The sequence below is a fragment of the Palaemon carinicauda genome, chromosome 30, assembly GCF_036898095.1.
Source record: "Palaemon carinicauda isolate YSFRI2023 chromosome 30, ASM3689809v2, whole genome shotgun sequence".
Lineage (NCBI taxonomy): Eukaryota > Metazoa > Arthropoda > Malacostraca > Decapoda > Palaemonidae > Palaemon > Palaemon carinicauda.
In genome coordinates this window covers 75,567,946-75,583,423 of record NC_090754.1, presented here as the reverse complement: position 1 = coordinate 75,583,423, position 15,478 = coordinate 75,567,946, and the positions used below count along the sequence as shown (strand labels likewise).

General features: G+C 40.3%; 1 protein-coding gene across 3 annotated transcripts in view; it reads left to right on the top strand.

Annotated features, from left to right (window-relative positions):
- Positions 1-15,478, top strand: part of LOC137623290 (prostatic acid phosphatase-like) — a 106,782-nt gene that overhangs the window by 29,009 nt on the left and 62,295 nt on the right. For all 3 annotated transcript variants that reach the window (XM_068354071.1, XM_068354069.1, XM_068354070.1), the window contains exons 3-4: positions 10,385-10,624; positions 14,874-15,059. In XM_068354071.1, the coding sequence (XP_068210172.1) occupies positions 10,385-10,624; positions 14,874-15,059 (426 nt within the window). The remainder of the gene's footprint in view (positions 1-10,384; positions 10,625-14,873; positions 15,060-15,478) is intronic.

The following is a 15,478-nucleotide window of genomic DNA, read 5'->3' as shown; positions in this document are numbered from 1 at the left end:
GGGGCGCGACGCTGGACGGTCGGGAATGCTCAGGTCTGTGGAACTCGAGTCAGAGGAGCATGCATATCAACTGCAAGGAGCTTTTGGCGGTTCATCTGGCCTTGAGAAGCTTCGAGTATCTCCTTCGAGGCAAAGTGGTGGAAGTAAACTCTGACAACACCACTGCCTTGGCGTACATCTCCAAACAGGGAGGTACCCACTCACTGACGTTGTACGAGATCGCAAGGGACCTGCTCATCTGGTCAAAAGATTGAGGCATCTCCCTAGTAACGAGGTTCATCTAGGGCGACTTGAACGTCCTAGCAGATTGTCTCAGTCGGAAAGGTCAAGTAATTCCAACAGAATGGACCCTCCACAAGGATGTGTGCAAGAGACTTTGGGCGACTTGGGGTCAACCCACCATAGATCTCTATGCAACCTCGCTAACCAAGAGGCTTCCAATCTATTGCTCTCCAGTCCCGGACCCAGCAGCAATACATATAGATGCCTTCCTCCTAGATTGGTCACATCTGGATCTTTACGCATTCCCACCATTCAAGATTGTCAACAAGGTACTGCAGAAGTTCGCCTCTCACGAAGGGACAAGGTTGACGTTAGTTGCTCCCCTCTGGCCCGCGAGAGAATGGTTCACCGAGGTACTTCGATGGTTAGTAGACGTTCCCAGAAGTCTTCCTCTAAGAGTAGACCTTCTACGTCAGCCACACGTAAAGAAGGTACACCAAAGCCTCCACGCTCTTCGTCTGACTGCCTTCAGACTATCGAAAGACTCTCGAGAGCTAGAGGCTTTTCGAAGGAGGCAGCCAGTGCGATTGCTAGAGCAAGGAGAGCGTCTACCATTAGAGTCTGCCAATCGAAGTGGGAAGTCTTCCGAGACTGGTGCAAGTCAGTTTCTTATCCTCGACCAGTACCTCTGTAGCTCAAATAGCTGATTTTCTCTTATACCTGAGAAAAGGACGATCCCTTTCAGCTCCCACTATCAAGGGCTATAGAAGCATGTTGGCATCGGTCTTCCGGCATAGAGGCTTAGATCTTTCCAACAATAAAGATCTGCAAGACCTCCTTAAGTCTTTCGAGACCACTAAGGAGCGTCGTTTGGCTACTCCTGGGTGGAATTTAGACGTGGTCCTAAGTTTCCTCATGTTAGACAGGTTTGAGCCTTTACAGTCAGCCTCCCTGAAAGATCTCACTCTTAAGACTCTTTTCCTGGTATGCTTAGCCTCGGCTAAAAGAGTCAGTGAGATTCATGCCTTCAGCAAGAGCATCGGATTTTCGTCAGTAAAAGCTACTTGTTCTCTGCAACTTGGTTTTCTAGCCAAAAATGAGCTACCTTCTCGTTCTTGGCCTAAATCTTTCGATATTCCCAGCTTATCGGAGATCGAAGGCAATGAACTAGAAAGAGTCTTATGCCCTGTTAGAGCTCTTAAGTTCTACTTAGCTCGTACTAAACCTTTACGAGGCCAATCTGAAGCGTTATGGTGTTCGGTTAAGAAACCATCCTTGTCTATGTCAAAGAATGCTTTGTCATGTTTTATCAGATTGTTAATACGAGAAGCTCATTCACACTTGAGTGAGGAAGACCGATCTTTGCTTAAGGTTAAGACGCACGAGGTTAGAGCTGTAGCAACTTCCGTGGCCTTTAAGCAAAATAGATCTCTGCAAAGTATCATGAACGCAACCTATTGGAGAAGCAAGTCAGTTTTCGCGTCATTTTACTTAAAAGATGTCCAGTCTCTTTACGAGAACTGCTACACACTGGGACCATTCGTAGCAGCGAGTGCAGTAGTGGGTGAGGGCTCAACCACTACAATTCCCTAATTCCATATCCTTTTAATCTGTCTCTTGAAATGTTTTAATGTTTTTATGGGTTGTCCGGAAGGCTAAGAAGCCTTTCGCATCCTGGTTGATTTGGCGGGTGGTCAAAGTCATTTCTTGAGAGCGCCCAGATTAGGGGTTTGATGAGGTCCTGTTGTATGGGTTGCAGCCCTTGATACTTCAGCTCCTAGGGGTCTGTCAGCATCCTAAGAGGATCGCTGGGCTCCGTAAGGAAGACGTACTTACAAGGCAGAGTAATCGTCTAAGTCGACTTCCTTACCAGGTAACTATTTATTTTGGTTTTGTTATATTGATAACTGCCAAAATGAAATAAAAAACTCTTAGCTTATATGATGTAAACATATTTAACTCTGGTCTCTACCCACCTCCTTGGGTGTGAATCAGCTATTATATATTCACCGGCTAAGTTAAATATTTAAAAATGATATTTTAATTATAAAATAAATTTTTGAATATACTTACCCGGTGAATATATAAATTAAACGACCCTCCCTTCCTCCCCAATAGAGACGCAGTGGGATGAGAAGAAATTGAGTCTTTGTTTACATCGAGAGTGGTATCTGGCCGACAGTTGGCGCTGGTGGGCACACCCGCAACCTGTATAGCGATCGCTGGCGAGTTTTTACTGTTTTTTTTTGTCTGTCGAGCAACAGAGTTGCAGCTATTATATATTCACCGGGTAAGTATATTCAAAAATTTATTTTATAATTAAAATATAATTTTCTATTGATTTAATAATTTGATTTTTTTTATTTATAGTATTTTATTTATGTACTTATATTGCTGTTAATTTTTTTTATTTACTCATAGGCCTTTTATTTTTATTCTTTTAGTTATTTAAGTTTTAATTATTTAAGTTTTTATTGATTTAATATTTTATTTCTTAATTTTTTATTTTTTACTTATTAATTTGAATAGTTTTAATTTGATTTTTGCTATTGTATACAGTGGTACCTCTACATACGAATTTAATTCGTTCCACAACCAACTTCGGATGTAGAAAATGTTCGGATGTAGAAACGAATTTTCCCATAAGAATACATGGTACTTCATTTAATTCGTTCCTCAGCCTAAAAACCCATAATAAATCTTCAATAAATGGCTGCACATAATTACACATAACAATAACATAACTGCATAATATGAAAGAAGCATGTAAAAAAGATAATTATAAAGAAATGATAAATAAAAAAGGGATTTTGACGAAGGGAAAATCTATTTCTGGGGAGAGACCTGTGGCGCCCGGTGAAAAGTCCTTCTTGTATATCTTTTCTGATAAAACCTTCCAATTATACCAGAGAAAGATAAAAGCATGGAATGCTGAGGTTACAACCCTCGCGCGAGCACCTTTTGGGTGTCGTGTATAAAGCAAAGGCGTGTGAAATCCACTATTCACAGGTTGTCGTCCATTTAGTTAATTCCTTCGTCAAAGGGATGGGCCGATACAAAGGCCGTAGACAAACCCCCAGCGCCACACCACCCACGCCACGACGCGAGCGATAAATAAAAAATGTGTTTTATTGCCACTTTGCCTTAGATACAGGCCAACGCTGCTGTAGGATTTGCTACGCCAAGAGCCAAGAGGAGACGGACGATCGGCGAGAAGGTAGACATGGTGTTAACATGTTCTTTAAATAAATACTCTCTCTCTCTCTCTCTCTCTCTCTCTCTCTCTCTGTTCTTCTTCACTGTTAATGTTAGAGACGTCTATTATTTTTTTCTGAGAGAGAGAGAGAGAGAGAGAGAGAGAGAGAGAGAGAGAGAGAGATTAAACAAAAATGAGAGATTAAACAAAAATATGTTGTGTACATATGATTTTTAACAGCGTTAACGAGTTGAAAGACCGTTAAATGTAACTAAAAAAAACTATCAGCGAATCTGAATTCCTTTATTAACTAACACAAATATTGATACAAACACACTCGTGTGCGTATGCGCAAACATACACACACACACGATCGGCGAGGAGGTAGAGATGGTGACTACAATAACATACCGTAACTTACATTACGGAAATTTTAATCTAACTTAGCTCATTTATTTTTTCTTTATTTTTATATTTCATATTTTATACAATTTTTTTCTGTTTATTTTTCATTTTCATCACTTTCAGTGACGAGTTACGGTATGTTATCGCAGTCACCATCTCTAACTCCTCCCCAACCGTCTCTCTTACTGCGTAGCAATTTTTGCACCTGTGTGTGTGTTTGTGCATACGCACACGAGTGTGTTTGTATCAATATTTTTCTTAGTTAATAAAGGAATTCAGATTAGCTGTTATTACTTTCTTAGTTACATTTTAATTGTTTTTCAACTCGTTGACGCTGTTAAAAATCATATGTACTCTAAACACATTTTTGTTTAATCTCTCTCTCTCTCTCTCTCTCTCTCTCTCTCTCGGAAAAAGAATAATAGACGAATCTAACACTATAACAGCGAAGAAGAAGAAGAGAGAGAGAGAGAGAGAGAGAGAGAGAGAGAGAGAGAGAGAGAGAGAGAGAGAGAGATCTTTCTATTCATCATGCTGGCCCTTCTCACTAATGATCGTTGCCAACAATCTCTTTGTCCTTTATCCCTATCAACAAAAGGCGTTCTATCTCTTCCAGGGTATTGCTAAGATGTCTTGTAATAATGGTGATCCCCTTCGATGGTTATTTTCTTTAATGGCTGCCTTCAGCTTGATGATCCTCGAGATCATAGGCCTATTCCGGCCATATTGTTTAGCCATAAAGTATCACTCACACTGCTCTCATGTTTTTTTATTTCTTGCTTCAATTCTAATGAAAGAATTTCCTTCTTCCTGTACTGAAACTTGGCTTCTTAGGCACCATGATTATAGGTAAAATCAAAAAGGAAATGTGAGAAAAGGAAGAAAATAAGCACTGTTAATAACAGACTAAACAGAGGACAACCACACGATACACACAAGAATAGAGAGCTGAGCACTTGATGCTCGATGGCGTAATGTTTACTTCGTGTGCCGAAATAAAATTCGGGTGTAGAGTCAAAAATTTGCTCGAATTTTACTTCGGATGTTGGAAAATTCGGATGTAGATACGTTCGTGTGTAGGGGTTCCACTGTATATCATTCATTTATTTTTTATTTTATTTTTTCATTTGTTATTTGTTCTTGAGTTTTTATTTTTGTTATTTAAATGTTAATTTTTTCATTTATTTATTTTTGTATATATTACCTGGTAATTAATTTATTCATTTTTATTCATTTGTTTATCTATTCATTCTGTCTTATTTTTTAGTTTTATTTATTTTCTCAATTGATTGATTTTTCATTTTTCTTTCATTTATTTTATTTAAGGGTTTGTGCGTGTATTGTACCACTATATAAGGGTAAGGGAGATGTGCATGAGTGTTGTAATTCAAGAGGTATTACAGTAGGTCCTCGGGTTACGACGGTCCCGACTTACGCGGTTTCGCCGTTACGAACGCGCCCCATAAAAATATAAAAATAATATTAAGCGTCGTTCCGTCTTACACCGTTAGCGTCGTAAGCGACGTAAACAATTGCGAACTAGTTTCTAGCGCGCGGTGGATGAATACGCTTTGCGGTGGTTGTGGGCGAGGAAGACGGCGTCGCTCAGTTCCACTCATACGCCATTTTTGGTTGTGATTGCCTGTTCTTTCTCTCACGTGTTTGATCGTTTTTTTTGAGCTTTTTGCCCTTCATTATGGCTCCAAAGCGCAAGGCAGATTCTTCTGATGGTAGTGCATCGAAGAAAAGGAAGGCCATCACCATGGAAGTGAAATTAGACATTATTAAGCGGTCTAAAAACGGTGAAACGCCAACGAACATTGGCCGATCGCTTGGCCTTAGCCGTTCGACCGAGGGCTACTATCCTTAAAGATAAGGAGCGCATTATTGAACACGTAAAAGGATCTGCTCCAATGAAAGCAACAGTGATAACGAAACAGCGTAGTGGTTTAATTATCGAAATGGAAAGGTTATTAGTCCTTTGGTTGGAAGATCAAAATCAACGGCGTATTCCAGTGAGCTTAATGGTTATTCAAGAGAAGGCTAAAAGGTTGTTTGAAGCGTTGAAAAAAGAAAGGGGGGGAGAAAGTGAAAGTGAAGAGTTTTCGGCTAGTAGGGGTTGGTTTATGCGATTTAAGGCTCGGGCCAATTACCATAATCTTAAAGTGCAAGGTGAAGCTGCTAGTGGGGATGAGAAAGCAGCAAGTGAATTTCCTAAAGCGTTGGCTGAGATAATTAGGGAGGGGGGTTATTCTGCTTATCAGGTGTTCAATGCGGATGAGACAGGTTTATTCTGGAAGCGCATGCCTAACCGCACGTACATAGCAAAGGAGGAGAAGTCAGCACCCGGTCATAAAGCAGGCAAGGAGAGGCTAACTTTGCTTCTTGGGGGAAATGCTGCTGGCGACTTCAAACTGAAGCCCATGCTGGTCTATCAGGCTGAAAATCCAAGGGCACTCAAGGGAATTTGGAAGAGTCAACTCCCAGTCATTTGGAAGGCAAATAAGAAGGCATGGGTGACACTTGCAGTGTTTGAAGACTGGTTTATCAACCATTTTGTACCTAGTGTGGAGCGGTATTGCACCCAAAAGGGTATCCCCTTTAAGGTGTTGCTATTGCTGGACAATGCCCCTGGACACCCTGCCCAGCTGGGAGACTTTCACCCTAATGTGAAGGTGGTTTACCTTCCACCTAATACCACGGCCCTTTTACAGCCTATGGACCAGGGAGTGATTGCTTCATTCAATGCCTGCTACCTCCGAAGAACAATTGCTATGGCATTACAGGCAACTGAAACGAAGAAGGACTTGACTCTGAAGGACTTTTGGAAGTCCTACAACATCCTTGATGCTATTAAGAACATTGCTGATTCCTGGGAGGAGGTGAAGGTTACAAACATGAATGGTGTTTGGAGGAAGCTATGTCCTCAATTTGTTAATGATTTTCATGGGTTTGAGGACACAGTTGACCATGTTATCAAGAACATTGTTGCCCTGAGTAAGGAAACCGATTTGGAGATGGAGGTTGATGATGTTACGGAGCTGCTAGAATCTCATGGAGAGGAGTTATCTGCTGGGGACTTGAGACAACTGGAGAAGCAGATCATAGAGGAAGAGGAAGAAGCCCCCACCCCAGACCCTAAGGCTTTCACAAGGCAGGGCTTGTCAAAAGGTTTTGCCGAGATACAACAAGCATTGGCAACTTTCGAGGCTCAAGATCCCAACATGGACAGGTTCACCAGGGTTTCCAGAGGTGTCATGGACTTACTGCAGTGTTATAAGGAGATTTTGGATGAGAAGAGGATCCTCTCTGTCCAGTCTAACCTGGAGCGGTATTTTAAGAAAGTAGAGAGAACTGCACCCTCTACATCAGCTGCCTCTACTACTCCAGATTTGCCTGCAACAGAGCCTCTACCATCAACCTCAGCTGCCTCTATTGCTACAGAGCCTCTGCCATCAACCTCAGCTGCCTCTGCTTCTCCAGCTTCTCCACCACCTCTTGTAGGCTCTTCAACTCAGCTGCCTCTGCTTCTCCAGCTTCTCCACCACCTCTTGTAGGCTCTTCACCTCCAGACTCACCTGCCCCAGCTTCTCCAGCATCTTCTGTCTCACTTCCAGAGAATCCTGATTCACCTGCCCCAGTTTCTCCAGCATCTTCTGCACCTTCCTCTCCACAATAAACCAGTCTCTCCGTCCCTTGCAACATCCCTTCCAGTGTGCAAGCCAACCATAGGAATAAGGTAAGGAATTGTTCTCTTTTTTTTTTTATTGATATTTACTTTAATTCATGTGGTAAGGAATTGTTCTCTTTTTTTTTTTATTGATATTTACTTTAATTCATGTGGTAAGGAATTATTTTCTTTTTTTATTGATATTTACTTTTAATTCATGTGGTAAGGAATTTTTTTTTTTTTTTTTTTTATTGATATTTACTTTAATTCATGTGGTAAGGAATCGTTTTCTTTTTTTATTGATATTTACTTTAATTCATGTGGTAAGGAATTGTTTTATTTTTTTTTATTGATATTTACTTTAATTCATGTGGTAAGGAATTGTTTTCTTTTTTATTGATATTTACTTTAATTCATGTGGTAAGGAATTGTTTTCTTTTTTATTGATATTTACTTTAATTCATGTGGTAAGGAATTGTTTTCTCTTTTTCTAATATTGTTTTTATGTCATTTGATACATTTTATTATAGTACAGTATACAGTAATACTTTACAGTACAGTACAGTACGTATATTTATGGTGTTCCGACTTACACGGAAATTCGGGTTACACCGCGTCTTAAGAACGGATCAGCGTCGTAACCCGAGGACCCCCTGTAGTTTGTTGAGTGTAGTTGGAAAAGTGTATGGTAGAGTAATGATTAATAGGATTAAGGATAAAACAGAGAATGCAATCTTGGAAGTACAGGTAGGGGTTGTATGAATCTGATTTTTACAGTTAGGCAGATATGCGAGAAATATTTAGCAAAAGGTAAGGAGGTGTATGTTGCGTTTATGGATCTGGAGAAAGCATATGATAGAGTTGATAGGGAAGCAATGTGGAATGTGATGAGGTTATATGGAGTTGGTGGAAGGTTGTTGCAAGCAGTGAAAAGTTTCTACAAAGGTAGTAAAGCATGTGTTAGAATAGGAAATGAAGTAAGCGATTGGTTTCCGGTGAGAGTGGGGCTGAGACAGGGATGTGTGATGTCGCCGTGGTTGTTTAACTTGTATGTTGATGGAGTGGTGAGAGAGGTGAATGCTCGGGTGCTTGGACGAGGATTAAAACTGGTAGGCGAGAATGATCATGAATGGGAGGTAAATCAGTTGTTGTTTGCGGATGATACTGTACTGGTAGCAGACACAGAAGAGAAGCTTGACCTACTAGTGACAGAATTTGGAAGGGTTGTGTGAGAGAAGGAAGTTCAGAGTTAATGTGGGTAAGAGTAAGGTTATGAGATGTACGAGAAGGGAAGGTGGTGCAAGGTTGAATGTCATGTTGAATGGAGAGTTACTTGAGGAGGTGGATCAGTTTAAGTACTTGGGGTCTGTTGTTGCAGCAAATGGTGGAGTGGAAGCAGATGTACGTCAGAGAGTGAATGAAGGTTGCAAAGTGTTGGGGGCCAGTTAAGGGAGTAGTAAAAAATAGAGGGTTGGGCATGAATGTAAAGAGAGTTCTATATGAGAAAGTGATTGTACCAACTGTGATGTATGGATCGGAGTTGTGGGGAATGAAAGTGACGGAGAGACAGAAATTGAATGTGTTTGAGATGAAGTGTCTAAGGAGTATGGCTGGTGTATCTCGAGTAGATAGGGTTAGGAACGAAGTGGTGAGGGTGAGAACGGGTGTAAGAAATGAGTTAGCGGCTAGAGTGGATATTAATGTGTTGAGGTGGTTTGGCCATGTTGAGAGAATGGAAAATGGCTGTCTGCTAAAGAAGGTGATGAATGCAAGAGTTGATGGTAGAAGTACAAGAGGAAGGCCAAGGTTTGGGTGGATGGATGGTGTGAAGAAAGCTCTGGGTGATAGGAGGATAGATGTGAGAGAGGCAAGAGAGCATGCTAGAAATAGGAATGAATGGCGAGCGATTGTGACGCAGTTCCGGTAGGCCCTGCTGCTTCCTCCGGTGCCTTAGATGACCGCGGAGGTAGCAGCAGTAGGGGATTCAGCATTATGAAGCTTCATCTGTGGTGGATAATGTGGGAGGTTGGGCTGTGGCACCCTAGCAGTACCAGCTGAACTCGGCTGAGTCCCTGGTTAGGCTGGAGGAACGTAGAGAGTAGAGGTCCCCTTTTTGTTTTGTTTCTTTGTTTGATGTCGGCTACCCCCCAAAATTGGGGGGAAGTGCCTTTGGTATATGTATGTATGTATTTTATTTAATATATTTATTTTCTTACTACTTTTAGTTTATTTTTTAGAATTTATTTTCTTTATACAGTAATATAAGGCATTCTGTTATTTGAGCTAGAAATAGGAAATGTACTCATCATAGATGATGCTCATGTATTGGTAAACAAAAGTTTTTACTGGTTCAAATGTTTCATACAGTAGGTTACCTCCTTTGCAAATGGGATCATTCATGCAGAATATCTAATTCGAACTCAGAAAATTGGCCTGTAACATCATTTATCATTGATGGATATTTATAGTAATGTCTATTAAGGTGTACACTTCAGTAACATCATTCTGTTCTTTCACAAATTTTACTGTGTTCCTTTTTTTTCTTTGCTAAACTTTATATTTAAACTCATTGTGTTTATATTTAACCTGGGAAATTGTTTTTCTCATTAGAACTGTTTATATTATACACTTGAACACAATACATATAGTTATAGTTTTCACGATGCCTCTAATAGATCAATTCTCTCTCTCTCTCTCTCTCTCTCTCTCTCTCTCTCCTCTCTCTCTCTCTCTCTCTCTGTGTGTGTGGTTTTGTTAGATGGGGTCTGCAATACAGTACAGTACTGTATAATAATTATTTTCAGTTTCCTCAAAAATAAATCCTTGGTATATGTTTATTGCAAAAATTTACCAAAATTTAAGAGCTTATGATAATTCATGTTGTTTTTCAGAAAGGGAAAGCGATGCAGTACGCATTAGGAAAATGGCTTCGTAATAGATACGATGGTTTTGTAAGCAGGCAGTGGAAGCCAGAGGAGATATACGTCAGGAGTACTGATGTGGATCGGACACTGATGTCCGCTGCTTGTAACCTGGCAGCCTTCTATTTTCCTGATAATCCAGACCGTTTTAATGGAAAGGTAGCTTGGATGCCAACTCCTATTCATACTGCTCCTTTGTCAAATGACATTGTAAGTATTGGATGGTGTAAAAAAAATTTGAAATTAAATACTGTATGAGGAAAATTTAGTATGGTAACAAGGTAAATGCCTATAGGTAAATTACCTTTACATCTGAATATGATGCCAAAATCATTTATTGGTCACCAGATGGAGAGGTTGCTTGATTGTATTTACCAAAGAGTAGATTTCTCAACTGAGTTGCCGTGTTCTATCAGTTGATGGTCATGCATGTTTTGAAAAATATTTCTTTTGTACCTCATGTTTTACTAAACTTGAAGTAGAAAATTTTTGTAAAGTAGTCTCTATAACCTAGAGATTAATTTTGAAAATGCGGATTTTTATGATTGCTACCTCTTATTTTTTTTCTATGTGTATGTAATCCATTTGTCCTTTAAAAAATGGAATGTCTTAGCAGAACTGGGATGGCCATTGAAATTGTTAACAAAGGTACTATAATTAACAACAGATGGTGAGTGCAGGCGAGTAGCTTCATACAGTTTTTCAAAGACCCCTCACTTTTGTCTTGGCCCACAATGAGTAGAGATGTATTTTTCCATCTTTCCAAGGCTTTTTAATATTTTTCTCTTACTTTTAAGTTTTGATGGTGATTTTGGCTTTGTTTATGATGAAACAAAGCATGGATACGCTAGCAGATGAAAGTATGGACACTCTATCAGTTTATAGCTAAACTGGTGATAGATGCACACTCGCTCATTGCATGATTGTTTGAAATTTCTCGTTTGCCGAGTGTAGATTGTGGTCTCCCATTAGGGCGTGTGTGTTCTTTGAGGAACAGAAGACTGTTTTTCTCATTATCATTCTTGATAGTGTCTAAGACGATGCCGTAGATTCAGTTTGCTCTCTTCATTGCGTTCACCGATTGCTGAAGCTTCTGGGCATATGCCCCGGCTTGATTCTGATGAGTATGCTTCAGGGGGAGAGAAAATTTGATTGGATGTGTTTAGGGTGATCACTGCACTTTAAACATGTGCTAGACCTTGCTGAGGGGAGTTTTACCTTCCTTAATTCTTGCAGGTAGGCCCTCTTATGTCATTTTGAAGGGAGCCGAGAGCCAAAGCTACTTTACCCTCTATGTTACCAGTGTCCCCACTGATATCATTGGTGATGCCAGTGGTGATCCCTGCAGAGCACCTTCAGCCAAGAAGACTTCCTTCCCTGTGGAAGTGAAGTGCCAAAGCCGAAAGAGAATAAGAAGGATGAGGTGCATATCAAACCTGTGCATGTTGTCTTGGTGCCTGTCACCCTTGTGATAGTTGCTTCAGTGCCTTCTATCTCTGTGCCTGTCATCCTTGTTCTCATGGCTTCTATTCTTTTAGTATCTGCATCCCCAACCCTTGAGTGTCTACTGCTTCCCTCGTGACTGTGACCCCACATTCTCGTGGTTCCTGTCGGAGCAGCCCCCATGGTTTTCCCTTTGAGGAAGCTTCTTTGTCAGTGGTCGCTTAGACCTCGACTGCTGCTTGCAGAACCTGAGAGATAAGTTGGTAAGAGGAAGAAGCAAATTTTGTCTTCCTCCTCCTCTTCTGATTCTGATTTGACATCTTAACAAAAAGTCGTCGTATAAGTCCAGTTGTTGATTCAATAATAGGACTCTTGACAACACCACCTGTCTTTCATAGGAGATGGACAGCCCAGATGGTACCTAAAACCACTGCCCCATGCCACACATAAAAGTACATGGTACAGAGCAAGGGAATATAAATGGATGGAAGTGCAAATTAATCCCTTTTTTTAAAAGCATTTTACTTACAAAGAACAAATAATTGTAGGAATTCTTGATGTGGCTGTCATTTGTATCAATTAGTATACATAAACACTAGCTAGAGTTAGGTCAATCAACTGACTGAAAATTTGAAAATATAGATCATCGAATACTAATCCAATTTATATCTAAATGCAGGTACTCGTGTTACCTTTAATAGCCTGGTTAGCTAACAATAGTAGTATAAGCTGATGGAAAACAGCAGAGGCTTGGAAATTGCAGTTGTGATGTCTAACCCTTATGATGTTGAACTAGCAAACATTCCAACCTTCTAACTCATCGAGTTTGTATTGTGGGGATTTCTGTACCCATTTATCATTCCTCTCTGAAGTACCTCTGGTTCTTCCTCCTCTGAGTAGTGTACCAGTTCATAACATTGTGTTTCTTACTATGCACTGCTCTCTAGGGGTTTACTCTGTCTTCTCGGCCACCTATCCACATTGAAGTTTGTTCCTCGGACAAGTCACTTGCATCTTCAGTATAGATCCCTTCAGTGGTGTGGGAGAATCACTGGTCGGCTTTCAGTGGGACAGGATGTAAGGGCCAATCTTACCTGGTGACTGGATGTAGAACACCTCACTAGAGTCCCACGGCGTCAATGGCCTTAGATGTCAGGATACCAGAGAACCTTAAATCAATCAATCACTAGAGTCCCTCTTGACTCCCCACCACCAGACATGCAACTGTTCTCAGATGAGGTGACCTGGGCAAGTGAGGTATGTAGTCAGTAGTAGAAATTCATCTGCATCAACATTTTGGAGATATGTCAAGCTTTCCAGAAGGTTTTGAGTAAGTAGCCTACTCGGTAATGTTGATGAGCAACAACACTACTGTAGTACCTTACGTCAACTAGCAAGGAAGCATGGTCTCCCTACCTCTTTGCTCGTCCACAAAGTTGATGCACATCTGGGGGGTGAATCATCATAGAACTTTCAGCCAGATTAATATCTGGGAAGTTCAGTCTGATTCACTGGCTGATCAGTTGAGTGTTAATCATACAAAATCTCGGATGAACCTGGTTAGTCCCAGATGGCCTCAAGCCCAGTAATATCCCAATCTGTTAGTGTCTCTAGAACAGGTCATGGACTTACTTGTCGATCTTTACTGCTAAGTCCCTGCAGGAACTTCAAGCAGTCTTGCCCAACCCGGTAGGCCGGTACCTCAGGCACCGAGAGTGGGATGTGTTCTGCATTCTCAGGCGCCTTTGTGCGTCTGTATGAGCCTTTGAGAAGGTCATCAGAATGTTGGAAGAATTCTTTTCAGTTTTGCACTAAACTAATTCGTAACTAAAACCCAGAACGTATCTGTAGATGGCCCATATCAGAGACCTTCTCCAACCCCTTCACTTCATGGATTGTTAGGATGTTGTGTCCCAGAAGGGCTCTTTGGTGCTGCTTGAAGTGGTCTAAACCTATCAGACTGTATCAGTGACTCTTCCTGAGCATTAGCAGAATCAAGAATAGTTGTTGAAGAAGTCTCTTTCTGGCCTCTTGAGGCAATCTAGAGAATACGCTTTGACAATTGAGTGGGTTGATATAGTATTTTGAACCAGGTTGCATGAAGTCCGGTACAGTATTGGTACCACTTTAGACACTGAAGAATCTTGCAGTTGGACAGGTGATGATTAAGTCGAAGAGTCAAACAATCTACACATTATATTCAAAGTAGGCTCAATTCAAGTCTGGGAGAAAGGTATAATGACTGGTTCTTGTGTTCTTTTTCCCTTCCCCTCAGTTGGTGATGAAGCTTTTACTGTATACAGTTATGTATTGTATCTGAGTACTGTACCTTTCTTATTAGACACAATCTGTAGGTAGTATTTCTCCCCCCCCCCCCCCACTCCCTTAATGACAGGAGGATAGTGGAATCAATACCATCCGATTGGCCATCATGTGCGAAGTATTTAATTAAAAATGCATCTCTCCTTTGGGGGAGGAAGATTCATTTATTGGCTGAGTACCAGGTATATAATCAAGTACATCCATATGATGGGCAACTAGGAGACTGTAGGATTAACTTCCGTTTGGTCCTGTATGGGACCAGTCAGAATGTCATATTCCAGGGAAGAAAAATAACCAACCAGTTTGGATCTACTGTAGGCAGACTTCCTACTCACCTATAAGTGAGTTTCTGTATTTTAAGGGATGAAAGGTTTATATGTAAGTAGAAGTGAATAAGAAAAAAATATTAAAAATAATTTGTATTTTTCATAGCTATATAAACCTGAGTCTTAAAGATAAACTTGCTAATTCAACTCGCCATCTTAGTCCCAAGACTAAAGCTTAAAGTGAAGTCTTTGACAAGAGAGTGGGTGGGACTAATCACGCACTCACCACCTGTTATTAACTACCTCGTTGACAATTTTAACAGGTATTCCACCTCTGTTGAAAACATTCCCTATTTTAAAGGTCTTAGAGTTGTATAGGGAAAATACAAATTACTCCTAGTCTTATTTTTACCATTTTTTTCCCCCAGTTGCTTTCTGTTGACGAGAGTTGCCCCCGGATTCAAGAAGAGCTTGAGCTACAAGAAAACTTGCCAATTGTGAAGAATGTTACAGATGATAGCCAAAAGTTATTTGAATTCCTCTCTGAAAAATCTGGCAGTAATATCACAAGTATATTAGATGTTGACTACCTTTATGACACACTTCGCATTGAGGTAAGCATCTGGTTGGTTTTAATTTAACTTGGTTACATTACAACATTAATCATTTGCTTCAAGGATTCTTTGCATCTTCTTCATTATATTTACCTTTGAAGTAATTCATCATAATGTGGCCTTAGATGTATAAGACAAGGAAGTTTGTTAAAAATGAAGTGACTCATATGATGGAGCATATGAAAAATAGTGTAGGGGTCAGTATTCTGGTCCAGTGGTAGTGTATGAGGCGTATACTGTTAAATTTAATGTAATTAAATGATCAGTAGGAAATTATGTGTTTATAGGAATGGGGGAAGATGGAATGTGGTGCAATGAAATGGGTTAATGAATTAAAGAAGATTTAAAGTACTGTCGTATTAGCAAAATTTGTGTGAAATTTTTCTGATTTTGTTATTGTAGTTTATTATGATAGGATA